Source organism: Melitaea cinxia, chromosome 15 (assembly GCF_905220565.1).
Source record: "Melitaea cinxia chromosome 15, ilMelCinx1.1, whole genome shotgun sequence".
Lineage (NCBI taxonomy): Eukaryota > Metazoa > Arthropoda > Insecta > Lepidoptera > Nymphalidae > Melitaea > Melitaea cinxia.
Window position 1 is genome coordinate 4,395,261 of NC_059408.1, and position 24,398 is coordinate 4,419,658.

General features: G+C 35.7%; 3 protein-coding genes across 3 annotated transcripts; 2 read left to right on the forward strand and 1 right to left on the reverse strand.

The window, feature by feature from the left end:
* The first annotated feature begins 1,133 nt into the window (after nt 1-1,133).
* On the forward strand, nt 1,134-12,827 carry LOC123660145 (PAT complex subunit CCDC47). The gene is made up of 10 exons (XM_045595248.1): nt 1,134-1,282; nt 1,708-1,805; nt 3,084-3,188; nt 5,379-5,553; nt 6,281-6,411; nt 7,602-7,760; nt 8,684-8,874; nt 10,851-11,004; nt 11,483-11,617; nt 12,628-12,827. The coding sequence occupies exons 1-10, from the start codon at nt 1,138-1,140 to the stop codon at nt 12,730-12,732; spliced, it is 1,398 nt and encodes a 465-aa protein (XP_045451204.1). The 5' UTR covers nt 1,134-1,137; the 3' UTR covers nt 12,733-12,827.
* Nucleotides 12,828-16,044: 3,217 nt separating this feature from the next.
* On the reverse strand, nt 16,045-17,477 carry LOC123660324. Its single transcript, XM_045595426.1, has 2 exons — nt 17,381-17,477; nt 16,045-17,296 (listed from the first exon to the last, which is right to left on the reverse strand). The coding sequence occupies exons 1-2, from the start codon at nt 17,405-17,407 to the stop codon at nt 16,817-16,819; spliced, it is 507 nt and encodes a 168-aa protein (XP_045451382.1). The 5' UTR covers nt 17,408-17,477; the 3' UTR covers nt 16,045-16,816.
* Nucleotides 17,478-17,851: 374 nt separating this feature from the next.
* Nucleotides 17,852-23,475, forward strand: LOC123660094 (sperm flagellar protein 2-like). The gene is made up of 2 exons (XM_045595202.1): nt 17,852-21,162; nt 21,324-23,475. Exons 1-2 carry the CDS (start codon nt 17,852-17,854, stop codon nt 23,362-23,364), a joined length of 5,352 nt encoding a protein of 1,783 aa, XP_045451158.1. The 3' UTR covers nt 23,365-23,475.
* Nucleotides 23,476-24,398: the final 923 nt, after the last annotated feature.

Below are 24,398 nucleotides of genomic sequence, written 5' to 3' on the forward strand. Positions count from 1 at the left end.
TTGTAACCAATCGGATCGGCGCACAAATTTACCACTGACGAGGACAAGAAAAAATCTTTAGATGTTTTGTGCTAGGTAATGAAATAGGTAAATTAGAACAATTTATTAAAATTAAGTGATTTAAATTTAATGTACATATATATTTTTTAAGTAAAATACTGTTTTATCGAACAGGTAATTATCTAACATTAAAATCTACAGTCTTTTAAGTTATATAAACATTAAACATGAAAAATAATTTGATAGGGTGTTTTAGGGTTGTTTAATAAAACTTGTATTATATTTAGAGCATTCTAAGAAAAAGTATACGCATAGCGAGTATGTAAATAATTTGTTGTTTTTTACGTCTTATTAATAATGTTTTAAATTTATTATTTTAAATCAATCCTTTTAACCAAGGGATTAAAATATTTAGGTCAGTAAAGAATTATGCTGATTTGGTAAAGAAACCCTATACATATAATGAGTTTAATGCGACAAATCATTTCAACTCGTAACATTGTTTTAGTGTATTTTAAAAATAGCATATTAGGTTGATAGTTCCCATAATATATGAAATGTTGAATGCTTCTAAAAAAATATAAAAAGTAAAATTATTGTAATAAAATAGCACTTAAAATTATAAGGTTGCAAGCAAAAATCTTTGTAGTCAATTTTTTGTTTAAATGTGGCATTGTTGTGTTCATAACCTTCATATGTGATAAAAATAATTTCCTGAGATACATTGTCTTAACAAAGATAAATTGTAATTAATTTTTTTATAGACACAGAACAAGACAGAAATTTAGTTTATAGACTAAATAGTTATTTTATTGTGATTAATAGGAAAAATGTTTTATAAACAATCCTCAAAGTTACGGCTTTCATAGTTAATGGGCCTGAATTTCAAAGAATTTTGTGTTAACACAAAGTATGCAAGTTAGATTTCTGAAGTTTATGACTTCTTAATACATAGTAATATCTATTTAAAATACTTATTCAACTTTAATAGCTATTAATTATATAAATATCTATAAACAAAGTAGATACAGTTTGTATGATATATCTAAATAAATTGTTAGAAAAAAAAGTCACCTTTAGTATATTATAAGTTATCAGTTTTTTTATGTCTTTTATTTTAATCTATTTTTTTTCAGCATGAATATGCGCATAATACTCTTTTCAATAACACTGCTATTATGCAGTGTGTATGTGTCTCAAGCTTATGAAGACACTAACCTCGAAGACGATGATTTTGCCGAGTTTGAGCAGTTTGAGGCTGACGATGATGCACCAGGAGATGGTGAGATAGAATAATAATGTAGTTTAACTAGTGATCAGTGTAGTTGAATGTGTAGTAAAAGGTGAAAGCCAATGTGCTAAAATAAATGAAATTTATTTTTTTCTGTACTTGTTAATATACTTAGTGTTTTTTTATTATATTATAAATGTGAAAGATTATGAGAATGAATAAATTTTCTCTTAGCAACGAAACTGATTGCAATAAAATTTAGTATGTTGATAGTTGGAGACCTAGAAAAACCCATAGATTCCTTTTTAAGGGAAATTACGCAGATGAAACTATGAGATGCAGCTAGTATAAAATATTAAAATATGATTAAAACTTACTGTATCATACAGTTTTTGTACCTTATCTAAATAATAATAGTTATAATCTTAGTGTATGTTTTTTTAGTATACACATATGTTTTTTATTTTTTATTTTAGATTTCAGTGAGGAAGACGTGCCAGTATTGAAGCCAAAGTTAACTGTTAATAAAGAACAGCTTGAAACAAATAATGATGCAGATGATATCATAGTTGAGGTATATATTTATAATACCGTAACATACATAGGAATAGCTATAAAAAATTGCCATAATTTACTTCATCATATCTGAATAGGTATTTAATCAAATATTTTATAATGTTCTATTTTATATGTTGATGTGATGACAATAATTTTAGAAATTGTTTTAATAAATATACAACAACTTGGTTCAAAAGAGGTAACTTAAGATGTATCAGTCTTATTTTTGTGTTAGAAAGCATCTCTGTTGAAGTCTTTTAAAGATATTCACCATTGCGGTTAAACAATTTGTTGGATGATAGTATCTGACAGTAAAAAGCGTTTGATTAATTGTTCTTTTTTACCAGTAAATTCTATTATATTTATGAGATATTTCTATTTGCATGTATTAATTTTAAAGTTGCAGTTAATTAATTAAGGAGAAACAGATCCTACTGACCTATTTTAACTCCTGCTGTCAAAGTCTACTTGTATAATCATCCATCGAATTAGTCAGCATTATCCACAATTGATAAAACAGGCCCTAAGACTATAAAGCAGAGATAAATCAATAAATTATGTCAAACTACATATGATGTCTAATGCTTACATAACACAAGAATAATAATAAAAATACAAAACTATGTAACACAAAAGTAATACAAATTATACTTTACAAGGTAAATGAATAATTAACAAGAGATTTGATTGGCTGTAATGAAATTGACTAATTTGATTCATTCATTTGGATAAATGCCATCCAAAAGAATTGAAAATAATTCAATAATACTTCCATCATTGTAATCATGGTTGTCATTTTAAAAGTCCCTATATTTCAAGACAAAATAGATGAAAAAAAAATGGGAAGATTCAAAATGACAATCGTGGTAAGTTCTGTCAAATTAAAACTGTTCATTATGACCACAAATGTATAAAAACATATCATAATTATTTTATATATGACTCGGTCGACAAACAAGCTAACGGCTTACTGATCATAAGTGGTTACCGTAGCTTATAGACGTGTGCAACATCAGACGCATCGCAAGCGCGGTGCCGTCTTCTGATCCTCCCCAGGAGCTCTGACTACCTTACTCACCTCAGACTTTATGAGAGCAGAATTATTTGGCTGTGATCTTCTCAGAGGTCGAAGTACTTCCCGATTCGGGCTGCTCCAGATATTTCCTGCTGTGTCCTACTTCAATGTCTTTTTAATGCTCTGCGATTATTGTGCTGTTATGAACAAAAAAGTATCATTAAATGTGGGGGATGAATATGTAATTTGACTTATTGTTTATAAAATTTTAAATTATAGGATGAAGATAATGAGTTTGAACATTTCCAAGATCCTGAGGAGTTTGAAGGGTACCAGGATAGTACTCCACGAACTGCAGAGCAACCTAAAATAACAATCACGCAGGTATTACTTAATTTTGGTTATTTTACTATTACTGATTACAATCATAGACAATTATTCTTCTTCTTCTTCTTTAATTTATGGCATGTCAGCGTCGCAACTGTTCATTGTGCAACATTCTGCCAGTGTCAAGTATGAGATTATGTAAATTACGGAGGAAACTAGTTTATGATGCAAGAAAGAACAATTGTTTGGGTTTTGTTACCTGCAGACAAATATAACAAATATTTTAGTAATTATCAGGGAGTTATACATCTAGGGTAGGGTCTAAACATAATTCTACTCTACAAAATGTAATATAATTATTTACTCAAATTTATAAAAATTATAATTTAATGTTATTAATGTTAATAAATTTGGATAGGAGAAATACCAATTCGGGGTTGTTGTAAAAGTTTAGTAGAGAGGAAACATTCATAGGAAGAGGGATGTTCAATTCAGGAAGAAGATTGTATATAGTGAATGAGTTGTTACGACAGGCGAAGAAAATATGGTCGAGGGACCCCTCTTCAAAACGACACTCGCACAGAGAGGAGTCTCTTATTCTAATTTTATTTAGAAAGACTGGGGTACAGCAATGGCCTAAACGAATTCTACATAAAACAGAGACAGATTTTTTATTCAATTTCTTGACCTTTGATAACCATGGTTTTCTTGGAATGAGGCATAAAACCTTCCTTTTATTTTGTTGGTCTTATCCCAGTCGTTCTGCCAAGATTGGTATGCTTGTCTCTGAGGAAGATTGAGAATGTCGTAAGTTTGATACCTGTAGTATTTATTGTCCACCTGATGGAAAGTAGCCTGCTTTGCAAGAGAATCTGCTACCTCATTGCCTCTAATGCCTGAGTGTCCTGGGATCCAAATTAAAGTAATGTTTAGGCCTTTACTTGAACTTTTGAGTAGAGAGTTTCTAATATTTAAGATGATATCACTGTTTAATTTATTATAAATAGGGTTGATAATAATGGATTCCGGGGCACTTTTTGAGTCAGAAAAGATGACAGCGCTAGATATATTATGGCTCTCTATAAATAGACAAGCCTCTAATATACCCACACACTCACCAGTAAATACAGATGAATGGGGAGGACATTGAAATTGTAGGGCAATTTTCGAATTTTGGTAATAGACAGCTACACCTGTTTTTCCTAATTCTGTCAATTTGGATGCATCGGTAAAAAATAAGTGGCTGTTATTCCATCTAGTGGCTACCTCTGAAGTAAAAAGGATGTTATCATGGGGGGATTCTTTGGCGAAGCCAAGGTTGACTATCACGTTAGCTGAATATGTTATCACCTCATACGGAAATTCATGCCAACACAGTTTCGGAAATGTTTGGATAGGAGAGTTCTGTTCTACGTAGCGCAGTTTTTTTAAACTATTAATTAAAAGTGGAGTCTGTTTATGATGCCAATAGGAATAGGTAAGGCAGAGGTTGTATAGATACTCAAGTTTCTTCTTAAGTGGATGATCGGAGCGAGCATTTACACGGAGTAAAAAACGATCAGACAAAAACTGAAAACGGATAAAGAGGGGTGGTTCACCGCACTCTACTTGCAGTGCATTAATGGGGGTAGATCTCATACACCCAAGGACACAACGAAGTGCCCTAGACTGTAAGGAGTCTAAAGCTCAGAAAACGGATAAAGAGGGGTGGTTCACCGCACTCTACTTGCAGTGCATTAATGGGGGTAGATCTCATACACCCAAGGACATAACGAAGTGCCCTAGACTGTAAGGAGTCTAAAGCTCTAAGAGAGGATTTATTTGATGGTTTTAGGAGGTAGGTGCCGTAGTCCAGGGCACTTCTGACTATGGCATGAACAATCATAGACAATTATTTTTAAGAATCAATCTTACAAGAATACTTGATATTGAAATTAAGTTGATGTAAATTTTATTTTTATCTGTATGCCTATATTTTTTTATTTGTGTAGCCTATAATAAATGTAGCTTGCATAGATTTAGAATTGTATTTCATCAGACCTTAAAGTTTTGAAGATATGTTAAATTTGGTATTAAGAGATAATGTAATTCCAGATTTTTACCTTAACAAAATCACTAGTTTATATACATACATAATGGTGATCTTAGAACAAAAATAACGCTTATACTTTGTTTCTTATAATGGACAAGATATTCAGTGAGATTCTTTGAAGTTGACAAAATATTAAGAAATTTTGTTTTCTAAAGGTACCAATAACGGTACGTCCAAGATGGGATGCGTACTGGTTGGAAGGGATCCTCTGCTGTTTACTCGCTGCCTACGCACTAGCGTATGCAATCGGACGGGCCAAGAACACCTCTATAGCCATTAACTTCCTCAAGTTGCATAAACCGCTGCTCGATGAAAACTTTACTTTAGTTGGTAAGATTTTTTAGACTTTTTTTATATGATATGGGTGGTAAGCAAGCGTATAGGCCATACAATTATCATATACACCTGATAGCAATTGTTACTCTTAGTAGGGAATATATCTGCCAGGCCACAGTGAAGCTGCATTTTGGATTAATTAAGTTCCGAATCTTCTCCTACATGGAGATAAGCAATGTGATATAACAAGATGAATCATGATATATTTTAGAAATGAATAGACTAAAATACTAGAATACTAATTCACTATATCTTTCATCATTACAGCCTATACAGTCCACTGCTGGACATAGGCCTCCACAAGTTTACGCCAAAAATAACGTGAACTCATGTGTTTTGCCCATAGTCACCACGCTGGGCAGGCGGGTTGGTAACCGCAATACTGGCTTTGTCGCACGGAAGACGCTGCTGCCCGTCTTCGGCCTGTGTATTTAAAAGCCAGCAGTTGGATGGTTATCCCGCCACCGGTCGGCTTTTTAAGTTCTAAGGTGGTAGCGGAACTGAGTTATCCCTTAGTCGCCTCTTACGACACCCACGGGAAGAGAGGGGGTGGCTATATTCTTTAGTACCATAGCCACACACTATATCTTTATATATCTTCAAATACATTATCTAGTGTCATTCTCTTTAAGCGACATACTATTATAATAAATTATCACTATATCAATCTTCTATTATTGATTTAATACTAACACTTTTATCTTTCAATGTGTTTATAAAGGTGAGACAGGCCTTGATGTGGTAGCTGCAGACGAGCGTGGCTGGAGGAGAGAAGCGGAGCATTGCTTCACCATGTGGTGTAGCGGTCGGCAGTGTTGTGAGGGAATGTTGCTAACACTTAAACTTATTAAGGTAAATAATTATTAATTGATCTATATGTCACTGGTAAAGTATATAAATCAGGCATAGCACATGTGCCTAGATTTTTGTTTATGTGTTAGCTTTATTTCATACACTGTCTGAACATTTTAACATGTTAAATGCCACCTTGATTCTTTGACCGTGAGCCAAAAGCAATTTAAAAATATGACTTGGGAAAATATATCAGATAGTGTAAGGAAAAATAAATAAGTTCTTTAAGAATGGGTATGATAGTGCAATAAAAACATCATTAAAATTTTGTATATTAGCATTTTCAAGATGGTTCCATCAACTAAATAATTGAGGCCCAACTGGTGACCCCCATGGCGTTCAACGTGTTAAGAATTGGCAACTCAATGCTCTGCTACACTATGAGATTTCTGTTAAAGAGGATATGAATAACACAGAAACAAACGTTCATACAGTGTCCAAGACCTAATTGGTAGTTCATATACGGCCTAACTTAACTATTGATAATTAGCTAAAATGATCCAGTAATTATGATATTCAGCTTGTTTGTCTCTGGTCACATATAAACAAAAATTTACAGGACCTAACCACAATTTTATTCAATAGCCGAATAATAATATACAAGAACATATTTATCAAAGCATATCGTACATCTATATTTTGAATAACAATTTAAAAATTTCCTGTTTACATACCCTGGGTATTTCAGTATACGCCACATAATTGATACGCAACATAAGACAGTAGTTATACTATTACTATGTGTAATATATTTCTTTATTGGTATGTATTTAAAATTTGTACACCTATACCATTAATATACTATTTTGTCTACTTAAGGTTGCTTGGAAGACTTGGTGACACTCTTTAATGATAAGGCTGCCTTTTCTGCGACGACGCGTTGGCGCAACGGTCACAGCAATGGTTTGTGGCTTTTGCGCTGGCGGTCGCGGGTTCGATCCCCGCACACGACAGATATTTGTATTGGCCATATAGATGTTTGTTGTGGTCTAGGCGTTTGTGCTTGTGTATTGTGTGTTTCTAGACCCCCGACAAAGGAGAAATTCCTACCGGGGGCTGTTGAGTTTGAAACGTTTATTTATTTTCTCCTACTTATTCTCTTGTAATGATGTTTATCTTGATGTACAATAAATAGTTATTATTACTATCGTTATTAATAAATTCTATTTAATTGTTATTTTTTTTTCCAGCGTCAAGACTTAGTCCACGTTTTGCTAGGTGTAGTCAGACCAACGCCAGACACACTATTAATTCGAGTAGAACTCGGCAAAGATGACAGCGATCCCTTCGTTCTCTGCGTCGCGCAAAAGAAGATCGCCACACGCCTCGCTAAGGAAATGCAGGACTTGGTAAGAGATATATCTTTGTGTAATTATCGTTGTGCTAGTATTGTTCAATGTAAATACCATACGAACTCAGTGTATACAATATACGTACGTATTGTACTTTCGCCAGTACTTTAAACTACACACAATAGTGTGGAAAAAAAGAGTATGGTCCAACTGATGGAAAGTGGGTATCGTAGCTAATGCTCGTCTGCAATAATAGAAGCCGACTATACCCCTGTCACTCTTCTAGATTTCTTGTTTATTCGGAAACTGTTTACCACTGCGCTGGAGGATGTCTAAGACGTTGGATGGGGGGGGACGAAGCATCAACGTTAACGGCAAATACATCTCTCACCTTCGTTTTGCCGACGATATCTTCTTATCTTTTTAAAGCTGAACGTGAAATGGAATGATATGCTTATGGTTTCTCTCAAACATAGGATTAGAAATGAGACTTTCCGCCAGAGAACGAAAGAAACCAACATAGCCCACAGAATTAGTAAGTTGAAGTGGTAGTGGGCTGCTCACCTGTGTCGCACTACCGATAGCCGTTGAAGCAGATGTGTCCTGGAGTGGAGATCGCGTCTTGGCAAACGCAGTGTGTGTCTCCCGTTCGCTGGACCGACGATGTACGTAGGATTTCCGGTATAGGCTGAATGAGGATTGCGAAAAACCGGCATGTCTGGCGCGAACTTGGGGAGGCCTGTGTTGAGCAGTGGACTGCAATAGGCAGAACTGACTAATTACTACAGGCACACTATTTGAGAGCAGTATTATTTAACTGCGACTCTCTTTAAAGTTGAGATTCTTCTGTTAGTTGGGATACTTTAGGTGTCTAGCAGATTTTTCCTAATTTAATCTTGATTGATCATGTGTGCGTGTGGTAGTGATCGTGCGTGCGTGTGCAGAGTACTAAACGTGTAATATAAATATTGTGTGTGTAGAGCATGTTCTGCCCGGAGCGGCGCGCGGGCGACAAGCACGGGCTGCCGGCGGCGCTGGGCGTGCTGTCCGAGTGCGCGGAGGCCACCGCCGCCGTGCTGGACGCGCGCGTCACTACTGCGCTGCAGCTCTACCACACACACGTCAACTACATACACGTGTCCGACCGCTACTGCGGGCCCAAGCAGATGGAGTGAGTACACAGCACTACCGACATGTGACGTCACGTAACACAAGCACGGCGCTGGGCGTGCTGTCCGAGTGCGCGGAGGCCACCGCCGCCGTGCTGGACGCGCGCGTCACTACTGCGCTGCAGCTCTACCACACACACGTCAACTACATACACGTGTCCGACCGCTACTGCGGGCCCAAGCAGATGGAGTGAGTACACAGCACTACCGACATGTGACGTCACGTAACACAAGCACGGCGCTGGGCGTGCTGTCCGAGTGCGCGGAGGCCACCGCCGCCGTGCTGGACGCGCGCGTCACTACTGCGCTGCAGCTCTACCACACACACGTCAACTACATACACGTGTCCGACCGCTACTGCGGGCCCAAGCAGATGGAGTGAGTACACAGCACTACCGACATGTGACGTCACGTAACACAAGCACGGCGCTGGGCGTGCTGTCCGAGTGCGCGGAGGCCACCGCCGCCGTGCTGGACGCGCGCGTCACTACTGCGCTGCAGCTCTACCACACACACGTCAACTACATACACGTGTCCGACCGCTACTGCGGGCCCAAGCAGATGGAGTGAGTACACAGCACTACCGACATGTGACGTCACGTAACACAAGCACGGCGCTGGGCGTGCTGTCCGAGTGCGCGGAGGCCACCGCCGCCGTGCTGGACGCGCGCGTCACTACTGCGCTGCAGCTCTACCACACACACGTCAACTACATACACGTGTCCGACCGCTACTGCGGGCCCAAGCAGATGGAGTGAGTACACAGCACTACCGACATGTGACGTCACGTAACACAAGCACGGCGCTGGGCGTGCTGTCCGAGTGCGCGGAGGCCACCGCCGCCGTGCTGGACGCGCGCGTCACTACTGCGCTGCAGCTCTACCACACACACGTCAACTACATACACGTGTCCGACCGCTACTGCGGGCCCAAGCAGATGGAGTGAGTACACAGCACTACCGACATGTGACGTCACGTAACACAAGCACGGCGCTGGGCGTGCTGTCCGAGTGCGCGGAGGCCACCGCCGCCGTGCTGGACGCGCGCGTCACTACTGCGCTGCAGCTCTACCACACACACGTCAACTACATACACGTGTCCGACCGCTACTGCGGGCCCAAGCAGATGGAGTGAGTACACAGCACTACCGACATGTGACGTCACGTAACACAAGCACGGCGCTGGGCGTGCTGTCCGAGTGCGCGGAGGCCACCGCCGCCGTGCTGGACGCGCGCGTCACTACTGCGCTGCAGCTCTACCACACACACGTCAACTACATACACGTGTCCGACCGCTACTGCGGGCCCAAGCAGATGGAGTGAGTACACAGCACTACCGACATGTGACGTCACGTAACACAAGCACGGCGCTGGGCGTGCTGTCCGAGTGCGCGGAGGCCACCGCCGCCGTGCTGGACGCGCGCGTCACTACTGCGCTGCGGCTCTACCACACACACGTCAACTACATACACGTGTCCGACCGCTACTGCGGGCCCAAGCAGATGGAGTGAGTACACAGCACTACCGACATGTGACGTCACGTAACACAAGCACGGCGCTGGGCGTGCTGTCCGAGTGCGCGGAGGCCACCGCCGCCGTGCTGGACGCGCGCGTCACTACTGCTTCCAGAACTAAAACGTTGGAACCAAAAACGCACTGTGTTTTACTTTGCGACACTGCAGCCATACACATCATTAACCCTTCGAGTCGTTTCTGTAGCACTGATGCCACGGTGGAACTCGTACTTTTAAATAACATGATATTTTAAGTTTTCCATTTTATAAACTGAGTGAAAAACAAAAGAAAAAAAAAACAAATAAATTATTGTGTTCGAAACGCAAATGCAAGAGTAAATAGCTAAATAAATTGACTAATAAATTTGAATTTGGTATTCTTAACCAAAGAGGAAATATTTGAGATGTAAGTGGCCAGTACGACAAAACTCCCAGAACTCATTTGTCATGTGTTTGTGTGAACAGAGAGACAGTGGCCACAAAGCCTCCAGAAACAGAGCGGGTCTTGCTTGCTAGTTTCTCATTGGGACCCGACGGAGGAGGTGATGAGGTTCGTCCGCTGTTGCTGCTCATATTCTACTTACTTGACAAGATCAAGAGGCTACGGCTTAGTAAGGAGGTCGGTATAAACATTCGGTTTTTGTAATTTTTTTCTAAACTTTAGTATTATTTTGTATTTTTATGGTTAATAGTCGAAATTAAAAAAAAAAAAAATGTTAAAAAGTGACTTGTATCTGTTCTCATAGTGACGTTTCATAGATAAATCTTTTCTATGATCTTTATGGTAGTTTACTATTTACTTAATAGATTTTTTTTTGTAATTGATCATCAAAAAACAAAAATAGTTTTTAATTTTTACCACTTCAACTACAATGTATGTAAACCAACAAAAAATGTATGTGACCTATTGTGATTAATTTGATAATATCCCATTCTTTCTTTAATTAATATCTATTAAAAATATAACAAAGTGAAATAACTTTGTTTGTTTAAGTTGTGAACACTATGGCACTAAGAAGAGAAAGAGGAGCAGTCACAGACATGATAATCTATACTGTCTTAGATACAGTAATAAATAATAAATTTTTCGTAATCAGGCTCTGTCGAAATGCGAGAAACGACGTGTCAAAGCGGCTGAGGCGTGGGTTCGAGGCTGTCATGCGGCTCGACAAGAGCAAGCGGCTCTGAGGAGAGAGGAGAAACGGAAACAGGAGAAAGAACGCATTCTGGCTGTGAGTACATGCTAATAAAGTGCATCAATACAGATATTGTTCATTTGAATAAGGTTGCTATTTGCTTGCGGCGATTGGTTTTAAGAAAACGACGTGTAGTTTGAATGCAAGTTTATTTGCGACTGATCATCAATCATAGTGGACTGTACAAATGCATGTATAGATAGTTTCTGTTTAAACATGTCTATAGGTATACAACACAAAACTTTAATTTGTTTGGACAGATATAAATATATATATACATATATATCTGTCTGTCTATATAAGTTTCCACAAGAATTAAATAAACCTTTAAAAATTGTGACTATTACCAAAAAGAGTGATTTATTGTTCAAAATATTAAAAGAAGATTACCATAGTGTATTATTAGTATCAAAATATCTAGTAAATCAGACGGACCGTCTAATATATATGTATTAAAACTTTATATATTTTATTGGAAGCCGAAATGTAATAATGAAATCAACATGATATTAGTAAAAAAATTAAAATATTATAATTATTCATCAATCAATAGAATTATAAAAAAGGAAGGAAGGAAAAATAATAAATTTAAAAATTAATATTATTGTGGGATGAACGATATATTTATTCATCATATCACATCACATCAGCCTTTCGCAGTCAACTACTGGACATAGGGCTCCACAAGTTCACGCCATTTTTGACGTAAACTCCTTTGCCTTATATATATATTATATATATATTATATATATCGTTTTGCCTATAGTCACCACGCTGGGTAGGCGGGTTGGTGACCGCAGTACTAGCTTTGTCGCACCGAAGACGCTGCTGCCCGTCTTCGGCCTGTGTATTTCAAAACCAGCAGTTGGATGGTTATCCCGCCATGATTCGGCTTTTTAAGTTCCAAGGTAACAGTGGAACTGTGTTATCCCTTAGTCGCCTCTTACGACACCCACGGGAAGAGAGGGGGTGGCTATATTCTTTAATGCCGTAACCACACAGCATATATTTATTACTATATATGAATTGAAGTTTGTCTGTTTCAGGAGGACGATCCAGAAAAACAGCGTCGCTGGGAGCTCAAGGAACAAAAGCGTCAACAAAAACGCAAAGCGCCGAAAATGAAGCAGCTCAAAGTGAAAGCTCTTTAAATCGCAATAATGTAATTTGTTACATGATTTAAATGTTGTTTTTCCCTACCCTTAAGTGTTGTTCCTACTGTCTTGTGAATAAATGAGATCCTTTACGCTTGTATTTTTTATTTTAATGTAGTGTACCAGTGATATTTTTGAAAATAATAATAATATTGTTATTTATTATTTTCTAATGTTTACGCGAAGTTCACCCACTAGGGAGTCTCAGAACTCCATTAATTACGTGAGCTATTTTTCGATCAGTTTAGACCGCTCCCCACTTAGGTGAGATTTAGTGAGATTTGCCTGGACCCTTTCTCCCCTTACCTGAGATTGACGCTGAATATAATAGAGATTGACGGGAAATAATAAACTGTTCAAGTATACTATAGGTAATTTATTTAAATTAAATAAAATGAACTCAAAATGAAAGCAAAAACTATGTGATTTTAATAGCCATGAGATTTATTTTAGCGGGCAAAATGAACACTCAAAATAATTTATTTTTAATATCTGTAATCTATACTAATATTATAAAGCTGAAGAGTTTGTTTGTTTGAACGCGCTAATCTCAGAAATTGCTGGTCTGATTTGAAAAATTCTTCTAGTGTTAGATAGCTCATTTATTGAGGAAGGTTATAGGCTATATATCATCACGCTAATCCCAATAGGAGCGGAGCACCAATGAAGAATGTTTCAAAATCGAGGTTTCCTTTTGAGAGCTTTCGTTACGTGCGCTGCGGAAACAAAGTTCGCATAAATCATGTATGACGGAATTGTTCCCCATTAAAAGTTCTAAAAAAAGTCCGCGACAGCATATGCCTATCTTTGAAGGTTGGCTCACTATAACCTTTTTTATACTAACCAAATTTGTTCTAAAATATTGCATTATTTGCGAAGGTGTTTTTATAAACATGATATTAATCCTTATCTAAATAAATAAGTTATTCATCATAAGTATTTAATCTAAAGTAATATTATATAGCTGAAGAGTTTGTTCGTTTGTTTGTTTGCTTGAACGCGCAAATCTCAGGAACTACAAGTCAAGACTGCTTTTCACACGGCCAACTATATGTCGCGTTTTCAAGATCGGGTTGCGGAAAAAATCAGTATGTTCTTCTGCCACAAGAAAATAAAACTAAAAATATCATTTACGAAGTTCAAAACAGCGGATGGCAGGACCGTTCGCTCTCGCCCTCAGATCCGAGAAGAAGTCGTGAAATTTTATGGACAACTGTACTTGCGAGTGCACACAAGCCTGAGACTTGGGACAATGAAGATCCACGTTATAGGGTTATATTTACCTAGACCATACTATCCAAATAGGCCGCAACAACTACGAGAAGGAGGCCGACAAGAGGATTTGATTTGGCTGGGCAACATTTGGCAGGCTTCGTCGAGTCTTCACTTCGAAGACTCCGCAATGCTTGAAGACAAAAAACTTGTGTTATAACATACGAGTAGAGTATACAGAGCCGAGTTATGGACACTGACGAAGAGACTGGTCCACAAGTTTAGTCACTCAACGTGCAATGGAACGGGCTTAATGCGTGGGGTTTCTCTCAAAGATAGGATAAATGAGACTATCCGCAAGAAAATGAAATTAACCGACATAGCCCACGGAATCAGCAAGTTGAAGTAGCAGTGGGCTGTTCACCTGTGTCGCAGGACCGATGGCCGTTGGAGCAGACGTATCCTGGAGTGGCGACCGCGTCTTGGCAAACACAGTGGAACGTCCTACGGCCCGTTGGACCAACAATCTACATAATTTGTAATTACCGTTGTAGGCTGGATGAGGATTGCGGAAAATCGGAATGTCTGGCGTGAACTTGGGGAGGCCTCTGTCCAGCAGTGGACTGCAATAGACTGAACTGACTGACTGGCCCAAAGGGTGCTCGACGGGATCATATTAATGTCACTCCGCTGTCTGTCTGTTACAGGACTGTACTGTACTGTTTTGAACAGTAACAGGTAGATATTTTCTTTTATTATCATAAAATAGTTTTGATTTGTTCACTAAAATAAGTTACAATTTGTATTTTATTTGGTTTAAAAGTTTATTACGGAGTCGACCGTATTACGACAATTCTGGAGTATGTTGAATTCGGACTACGACGAATACGGAACAAACGACTATAAATAGTTTAGTTGGGGTCGTTTATATTTTGCCCCAGGGCCTTTGGTTACCTACCTACGCCACTGTTTGGTGGCCCACCAATAGATTAAATAAATGACTACGTTTACGAGTTCATATAAAATAAATTGTCGAAATACATGTGATTACATCTACACTGTTATACACAATTAGGGTAATATGCGGCTGCACTTCTGGTAGTTGGAGATCGTATGGAATGGATTGAGTATTCATGGAAAGATTTTATCCAATATCTGTCCGTAGGCAATATGCAATGGGCAGGTGTACATAAAAAAAGGTTTTTATCATGGACAACTCTGTGGCCTCGTTACTACTTATGAGACCACAAAATCTTGTAGTAAAGAACAGAAAAATTAAGAGCTAAGGAGTTGTCCATTAATCACGTGAGGTTCGAAAGAAGGGGAGGGGGGAGCTTTCGGAAAAAAATCACGAAATATCAAAAGGGGAGGGCTATATTGAAATATCACGTGTTTTTATTTTTCATTGAAAGTGCGATTTTTCAATCAAAAATACAAAGAAAAAAGACATTTGATGTCTGTCTGGAAATAGGTCTCACGATGCTTTATTTACTTACATTTTGGTAGGTAAACTAGCTATTTTACACGAAAATTATTAATTACATTTTTAAGTGGTATTTTGACACTCAAATGCTACAAGAAAATATTCTTCAAACTATTAAAATATTCTTAAAACTACTAACTCTACTTAAACAAATCAGTATTTTAATAAAATAGGTGGAAGTTTAGGTTGCTCAGTGGATAAATGAAATTTATTAGAGAACTTTGGCAGACATTCGTAAATTTTTATAATTAAAAAAAAAAATCAGGACAGTGAAGAATTATACCGTGATGTCTACCTGAAACTGTTGAGATTGATATCTTGACTTGAGAAGTAACATGTTTTTTTTTTATGCCACAAGGATGGCAAACAAGCCTGTGATCCTTTGGTAAAAAAACAGTTACTGTAGCCAAGGGACACTTGCAAGTGCAGTCAGAGCACGTAGTACAGCACGGAGAGTAGCAAGTCTATTACAAACATGTTGCCCAATCAAAAAAACTGTATCATCAAAAATATAATCTAATAAATTATCAAGGATAAAATAATAAACATATATTAGTCTTTCAATTCAATATTTATTTAAAATATTGGTTATTAAATAAGAAAAAAAAATAAAATAAAATATGTAAATAAACATATATTAGCCATTTCTTAGTCACAAAAGCGAAATGGTGTTATAAATATATAAATATAAGATTAAATACGAAAATTTTAAATATTCACCACTATTTGTGATATTATGAGATCTCTAGTAGAAACTTCTTAAAATAACCCAGCTTTACAAGTCATTACTTTTTTGTGGTAACTAATTTCAGCAACATAAATAAATTAAATTTCATAATGGAAGCCAGCAGTTATTATATGCATCTGTGACTTAGATAAAATAAATAAATAAAAATTCAACAATCACTTTATTCTAAGGTAACCATAAAATCTACTTTCGAGTTGGCAATTAAAAGAATAAACTTATGTACACATATGTATTAAAATAATGTTTAAGACTTTAAAAAAAAACTTGTTACAACCTCAGACATCAATATTTTTAATTTGTAAATAATTAAAATGGAGACTAATGTGCACCATAACAATCATAATAAATATCAAATGAGTTCTACTGTAGCTACTGAGCAAAACGCTTATAATTTTAAACTAATTTTTAATTATCAATACATTGCAGGCAGGAAAAACATGCAGGACTAATTTAAATTAAGAACTAGGAACATTTATAATCTGTGTCATCTACATTCCTTCTTTCTATCATATAGATTTCATACACAGGAAAACATATTCAGAGTCTGTTGATCACTCAAATCTGATAGCTACACTCAGTTTCAACACAATCATTATTCATAGTTATGTTTACACAGAATTAAGGTGATGATTTGATTGTCATTCGTCCACTTGCAATTTTTGAATTCTGGTTGACACACAATCCATATCAGGTGAAACTTCTCCTTTCGGTGGGGCTTCTAAATTAAGGTTGAGGTTCTCGAGAGATTGACATCGCTTGGCAGGGCTTTTGAGGTCAACATTTTCTCTTATACAAGTACTGGTTGATGGTTCTAATAAATTATACTTAAAGTCACAGCTGCTATCGCTAGCGTCACAACCGATCGCATCTGAGTTCTCACTTTTAGTTCGATGCCTCACGGGCAGCACGTAAGGACAAAGTCTGTTTTTGTTTGTGGTTCTTTTCATACAGTACCCCACTGTGACATTGGAAACATACCGCGTGTTCAACCTCATTACGCCCAAATTAGTTTTAGATTCCCTTAAATACTCACGTCGTGCCTCGGTTATTGCACTCAACATTCCCAGATCGTGTAATGCTTTATCCAAATTATCCAGATTCATGTGATGGCGAGGTTTCTGTAAACAACGTAATATAAATCCGATAAAATAACACGATATACGCTAGCTTTCTGAAACTCAAGATGTCAGAAAGTTACATACACTTTTTTCGCGTTCGTTGCTTTTCATCGGGAATAGATTTAAAAGAAATTTATGAAATAGGCAAAAAACCGTGCGAAAATAAACATCACAAAAAAGTCATAATAAGCGATGACATTTACTTTAGCTTGCCATACAAATGTAACCTAACTTTTTTTTTTTGTTAAACGTTTTACTATTATTATTTTTTTATAATTACTACCAGAAGCCAGTGTAAAATTAATACAAAAAGGTTTATGGTATGGAGGTATATATTACATTTTAACATTTTTAAATTATGTCAATGTATAACTTTATAACGGGCTACAAATAAGAAGTAAAAAAATAATAATGCATGAAAATAACGAAAGAGAGTTTAGACAACATAAAAGTAGAACCCAAGTCAAATTTTATATAATTTTTTCTTTTAATTATTATTCAAATGGATTTGAATTGAATAATATAAATTAAAACAATATATTGAAATAACGAATAATGGCGGAAATTTTAAAAGACTGGCTATCTAATCGCTTGCAGCGTTCTATTACATGGAAAGCAGAAGAATTTGGGGACAAAATGAAAAACGGTCATACAATTTCATGTGTTTTGCGAAGTTATAATGTCATCAATGATGAAAAGCATTTTCTGATTAAACCGAGTAATATAAATGAAGATATAAAAAGTAATTGGAAGTATTTAAGCTTTTGGCTATCGGAGTTGGAAATACATTTAAGTGATGAAGACCTAGAAAATATTATGGCAGGAAAAGGTTCTACGATACTAAGGCTATTTTATCAACTTTTTCTTACTTTAGACAAGAGGGACAGAACCAATTTCATTAAACAAGAAAGGAAAAAATATTCGAATTTAGTGGAAAAAATTAAAAATCGTTTTACTGTAAATAAAGTCAAAGAGAAACGAGAACCATTCGTAGAGAATTTATCTAAGCCTTTGTTAGATGAAAATCAATTTATTCAGTGGCAAAAAGAAAAATCTAAACAAATTAAGGAAACGTATGATTATTTACGCTACAGATATTTGAAAACTTTAAAACACATAGAAGAATCTAATACACCTTTGAAATATCAAGCTTCGACGGCGAAAAAAATCTCCGACAAAGATAAAAAAGATATGGAACAATTTTCACTACGATATCCATGTAAATTTCACAACTATACTTATGAAGAGCTATGTGACTTAGATAAAAGTGTTTCACAAAGGAAGCAGCCGCTTATTGATTCGCAATGGGTTAAAAACTACATGGATAATTTACATACTAGAATACATATAAAGACCGATTCTGAAGAGTTTCAGAAACAACTTAGCACTGCGATAAGTGGGTCCTTATGGGATATGACTGTGGGTGAAGAAGAGTCAAAGCTGGATAACGATCTTGCAAAGAAAGTAATGAAATTATCTCAATTTGAAAAACAAATGTGTACACAAATAATGGAAACCAAGCAACAAGCCCGTAATCTAGTAAAAAATAGAATTGCAGGAGAAGAGGAATTCGCAGAGCAGAGAACGCAACAATTTAATCAATTTCTTGATAATTTAAAGGAAGAAATTAATTTAGGAATAGCTGAAATAGACTTCGAAAAGCAAAGGCAGAATATGTTGCATAAAAAATTGTATGCAGAAAAGATGAAAAGAAAAAGACAACACTATTACGACATTTGCTACGATACAGTTTTGTCCATAATTGATTACGCTACAAAATATGCTTACTATAAAAGATTGTTAGAAGGAGATATACCTAATCATTTTATTTCTGAGTGGAAAACATTGTATTATAAACAGCAACCTATTTTTGATTATATTGAGCCAATGGAAAATATTTTAAAAGAATCGACAAGTGAAGAAAATGTGTTACCTGATTATGAGGAAATATTGCATCTAGAATTAGATCGTCACGAAATTTTAAATGTAAATGAGTTTGAAGATTATCATAATTATATGAATCTTTGGAAATTGGATTTCTTAATACCTAATTTTGACCCTGAATCTGAGGACAGAAGGTATGAACATTTAGGGTTACGTATTTTAGGGCATGTAGTATATTCACTACTAGAAATAAAGTATCCGTACCCACCTCAACAATTACCAGCCAATTTACCAGAATACTTCTCAAAAGCTATTGTACGCCATATACCTGATAACTTGATTACAAATGCCATGCAAACATTGCTAATAGCTCAAAAAATACATGTTGTACGACTTGAGTCAGCTGTCAACTTCTGTCTTAGACAATTTAAACATGAAATGGTTGGTTGTACTGATATTGAATTATCTTTTGATAAATTTTTTGCATCAGCTCAAGAAGAGGATAGTAAAGAATTCATTAAGTTATTAAAAAGTGAACATGAAGTCACTAATAAAAGTAGCGAAGCTAATGTGATTTTAGGTTCAGGACCGCTTATTGCGAATATTAAGCAGACACAAACACCTAAAACCATTCCAGAAGAAGATATGACTTTGTCACAACCCGCTGAACTAGGAAGATATGCATATGAATCTTTAAATTCCGGAGATATTTTGACAGATCACTTACTTTGCGCAATAATAGTTGAATATCTAAAGGAGCAAGGTAATATAAATGGTTTTGCGATAGTAAATTATCCTAATTCATATCGTCAAGCACAAATCTTAGAAGAGACATTGTCGGGTCGGGCACCTCCTGATGAAAACGAGTTAGACGACCAAGACGATATATATCTCGAAGAGAGCATTGTTAAGCATAGGAAAAAAGAGAGAGATCCTTATAAACAAAAGAGAACATCCAAACTTGTTTGTGATCCTCATAAAAAAATAGCTAATAAACCATTTACTAGTTATTTCACATGCTATATAAAACTAAAAGAAACAGAAGATATTCTCAAAGAGTTGGTGATATGGAATTTAAACCAAGAAAATTCAGAACTTATAGATAGGTTTTATGCTGTACTAGGAATAAATTATAGTATGTATTACGAAGTTATAGAGAAAGAACAATTGAGTTTGATATGCAAATATATAATTGGTGACTATACAATGCCATTAAAGTCAAATGATAAGCTATTTGGTGAAAACGTTTTGAGTAATCTTGATTTTCCTTCCTCTGATGATAAGAGAACAAAGTCAAAGATTGTCAAACCTGAATTATCTAACGGAAAATCGAAAGAAAGATTGCGACGTAATTCTAGATTAAGTAAAATGTCATCTTTAAATGATTTAAATATTGTTAAAGCACCTGAATCTATAGATGAAATACAAGATGAGATATTATTTGAAAAATGTGAAGAAGAAGAAAATGAGGGTAAAGCATGTGACACTTCTCTTAGTGTTGAAGAAGTGAAATTGTTAGCAGGCGAAGAAGACTGGATATATGGCACGTTACCGATAGTTGAAGATATAGGAGTTGCGTTAGCTACTTGTTGGGAAGAAATAGAAAAAACATATTTAAATGACATTCAACAACTATTTTTTGGAATTCGATTACAAATGAATTGCCTTGTGCCATATACAAGATTCCTCAAGGATAAAATGGAACAAATAATTACACTTCCATCCCATAAACAAGATTTAGTCAGTAATTTCCATCAGGAATATAATAATTTTGAAAATGACTGGCGTGATATACATTTAAGCAAAAACGAATGGCATTGTAAAATAAAGGAGTTACAATATAGTTTATATAAAATATGTGACGATAGAAAACAGTTTGCAGAACAACAAAGACAGTCACTTATATGTGAAAATTGGGCGTTGGAAGAGATAACCACAATGGTCAACTCATACATTTCTTGCATGCAGACTGAACTAAATAGGTTAGAGTTTTAAATAGTAGTATACATCCACATAAATAATAATTAGACTAAAAACAATGCCTCATCAAGTTGATTGATACTTTAGGCTTTTGCTATTTTCGCTTATTGCTGTTTATCTGCATGTCTACTTTTGCACATATTATCTTTATTATTTTTTACAGATTTATTTTGACTTATCAAACTTTACACGACTTTTACTTCGCTATGATTAAAAGATCTCCACCAAACGAAAGATTGTCCTCAAAGGAACTTACTAAAATTTTTAAAGAAACGGATGAAACGTCAGGAAGTAAGAAAGGTGGAGAAGACAAAGTATATAGACAACTTAAGAATTGTTTCCAAGATATGCAGTTGAAAAATATTGAAATCGATTACAGTAATAATCCTTTTAATTTAGTCATAGAAAATAATATAAAATATGCTTTAAAAGTTGTAAAAGATACCAATGATTCATACAGATCTCTAATAAGTCGGGAATATAGTGAAATAGCAAAAATAGTGCCTGCAACAAAGAAAAAGGAAGAAACAAATTCAGAAGAATCAATGTGCGAGGAAGATGTTTTCAAGAATAATGCTTTAAAATGTATAGATGAGTGGATTATGGGCATAAATGGTGAAATGTTTAGAGTTAATTTACGTCTATTAGCTTTGCAATACAAATGTTATAAAGACATGAAACTTTTTAATGACTACATTACCAAGACATTTATAGACATTCAAAATGATTTAAATAATTATTATCTGAATGAAATTAAATCCGTTGATCGTTTATGTAAATACATGCAAATGGCTGTTGAAAATGATAAAAGAATTCCAGATAGTCTTGCGCTCGAAGAAGATAAGTTTATCATTGATCCAAATCTTTTACAATATTCTGAATCAAAAACAAAATTAGAAGAAACAGATATTAAGGAAGTCGTATCGGATATACAATTTAAAATTTGTCACTTAGCTCGATTACGATCACAATTCCAAATTGTAGCCCCAACAGGGTTGATTTTACAACAGGCGTTTATTTACTTATTACAAGATTTTATTTTATTTGGCAGAGAAGTGTGTGATGGTCCAATGTTTCCAGAATCATGGAAACGAATAGATCCTGAACTTGTCCCGAAGTTAGTATTTGTATTGTTTGGAGAGACAACCTATATTGATTGGAGGGATTTTTTAATATATTGTCTTAATATAAATTTCCCTACTATTGAAGAATTGCTGCTCCATCGTAAGCATTTCCGTTGTAATGACCTTGACTCTACGGAACTAATAAAGAGGCATTTATTTTTCGAAGAGGAACTCTGGTTTGAAAAAGATTTTAATCCTGAAAATAAACAGGCTTTGTTAAGAAAAAATTTGACTAAACATTTTATATTTGAGTTGTTCGAAACAGCAGAAAACATTATGAACTATTCGGCTTTTTTGCTCGCATTTTGTAAAAGTATTGATCCAATTAAAGGATTTGTTATGGCTTTATCAATGGCAGTTGGTAAAAAGATATGTTTTGATTTAGCCGAGTGTGAAGATGTGGTATGTAAATTAATAAAAGATAAAAAATACAAGGAAGAATGTCTAGTTTGTGCAAATAAATGTACCAAGCAGTTTTTAGATAAATTAATTATGAATGTTGTTAATGTATGTGAAGGTACAACAATTACCGAACTAGAATATTCAGAACCTATGCCTGAATTGGATAAAAAGGGGAAAAAGGGTAAAGGCGGTACAAAAGCTAAAAAAAATGAAAGTTCTCAAAGTGCTCGAATACCAAAGATGCAAAAGAGTCTTAATAGTCGAAGTAAGATAGCGCAATCTACTTCAGACGTCAAAACGACGTATATATGTAGACCATGTGAAGACGAAGTCGAAATGGTTGAGGAAAAACCGCCTGAGAAAGAAGAGATCATAGAAGAACCAAAAGCGGAACCACAAGAAGACCCTAATTTGGTTTATGCTGTTAGCCAAACAGTTATTTGGAAAGTATTAAAAATATGTTTGCCTTCGTATTTCGAATTGCTTCCTGAAGTAGGAGTTTCAACATATTTTGAACAAGTTGAAGAGATTATGAAACGACTAGAACAGGACACCGATAATAAAGATATATACGTCTGCAAATTCGTTTCTGAACCAAATATATGTAAAATTTTGCATAAAAACAAAAAATTCGTTGCTATAAATTTTTTAGAAGAAATTTTTAAAATATGTATTTAGGACTCAAAATTTATTGACGCTGATTTGATCCTTGCAAGTTTATCGTCGTTTTGTAGGTCTTGAATGTGGATTTTTCTATGTAAACCTTGTAATAAAGTTCGAACAAAGTAACATATTTGTATTTATTCTCTCAAACTATGATGCAGTGTTAATTACTTTATATATTTTATTTATTTATTCATTTTTATGCAAACAAAAAGTACATAATAAATTTTATACATAACACATATACAAAAATCATTACCAAAACAGTTCCCAATGATTTTTATACTTATAAAAAAATACGTGGCGTATATGCGCCTTTCGAAACCAAGCAAAACTTAAATTGAATAATTGAGATTACAGAGAGAATGAAAAATTATTCAAATTACTGATTAACTGATCTCGTTGATCATGTCTGTCAGCGGCTGACATCATTATAACAAAATTGTTCTGGTTATAAGTTGTGCTCGACTTAAGGGCCCTGATCAGCTCCGGATCTACGATTTATTCGAACCGTAGCAAAAACTTGATAGTGGCGCCCCCTCCCCTCTACGTTTGAGAAAAACTGTCAAAACTACCACTTCGCTAACTTCGCTATTCCATTCTATTCTATGCTATTGTATTCTGTTTTCTTCTATTATTTAATTTATACATCTATACAAATGAATATACAATTGTACTGTGTGGCTATGGCACTAAAGAATATAGCCACCCCCTCTCTTCCCGTGGGTGTCGTAAGAGGCGACTAAGGGATAACACAATTCCGCTACCACCTTGGAACTTAAAAAGCCGACCGGTGGCGGGATAACTATCCAACTGCTGGCTTTGAAATACACAGGCCGAAGACGGGCAGCAGCGTCTTCGATGCGACAAAGCCAGCCCTGCGGTCACCAACCCGCCTGCCCAGCGTGGTGACTATGGGCAAAACACATGAGTTCACGTTGTTTTTGGTAAAGATAAATTAAATTAATTTTTTTAATGTATGCTTTTTATTATGTTTTGAGTGTGTTTTGTATTGTATTATAATTCAAAACTTTTTTGTAGTGTATTTA

Bases quoted from the DNA above. Each gene is read 5' to 3' on its own strand.
- LOC123660324 (XM_045595426.1), bottom strand. From the start codon at position 17,407: ATGAAAAGCAACGAACGCGAAAAAAGT. The intron at 17,297-17,380 runs GTATGTAACTTT...CGTTGTTTACAG, and splicing joins GCAACGAACGCGAAAAAAGT to AAACCTCGCCATCACATGAA.
- LOC123660145 (XM_045595248.1), top strand. From the start codon at position 1,138: ATGAATATGCGCATAATACTCTTTTCAATAACACTGCTATTATGCAGT. The intron at 5,554-6,280 runs GTAAGATTTTTT...GTGTTTATAAAG, and splicing joins TGAAAACTTTACTTTAGTTG to GTGAGACAGGCCTTGATGTG. The intron at 11,005-11,482 runs GTCGGTATAAAC...TTTCGTAATCAG, and splicing joins GGCTACGGCTTAGTAAGGAG to GCTCTGTCGAAATGCGAGAA.
- LOC123660094 (XM_045595202.1), top strand. From the start codon at position 17,852: ATGGCGGAAATTTTAAAAGACTGGCTATCTAATCGCTTGCAGCGTTCT. The intron at 21,163-21,323 runs GTTAGAGTTTTA...TATTTTTTACAG, and splicing joins ATGCAGACTGAACTAAATAG to ATTTATTTTGACTTATCAAA.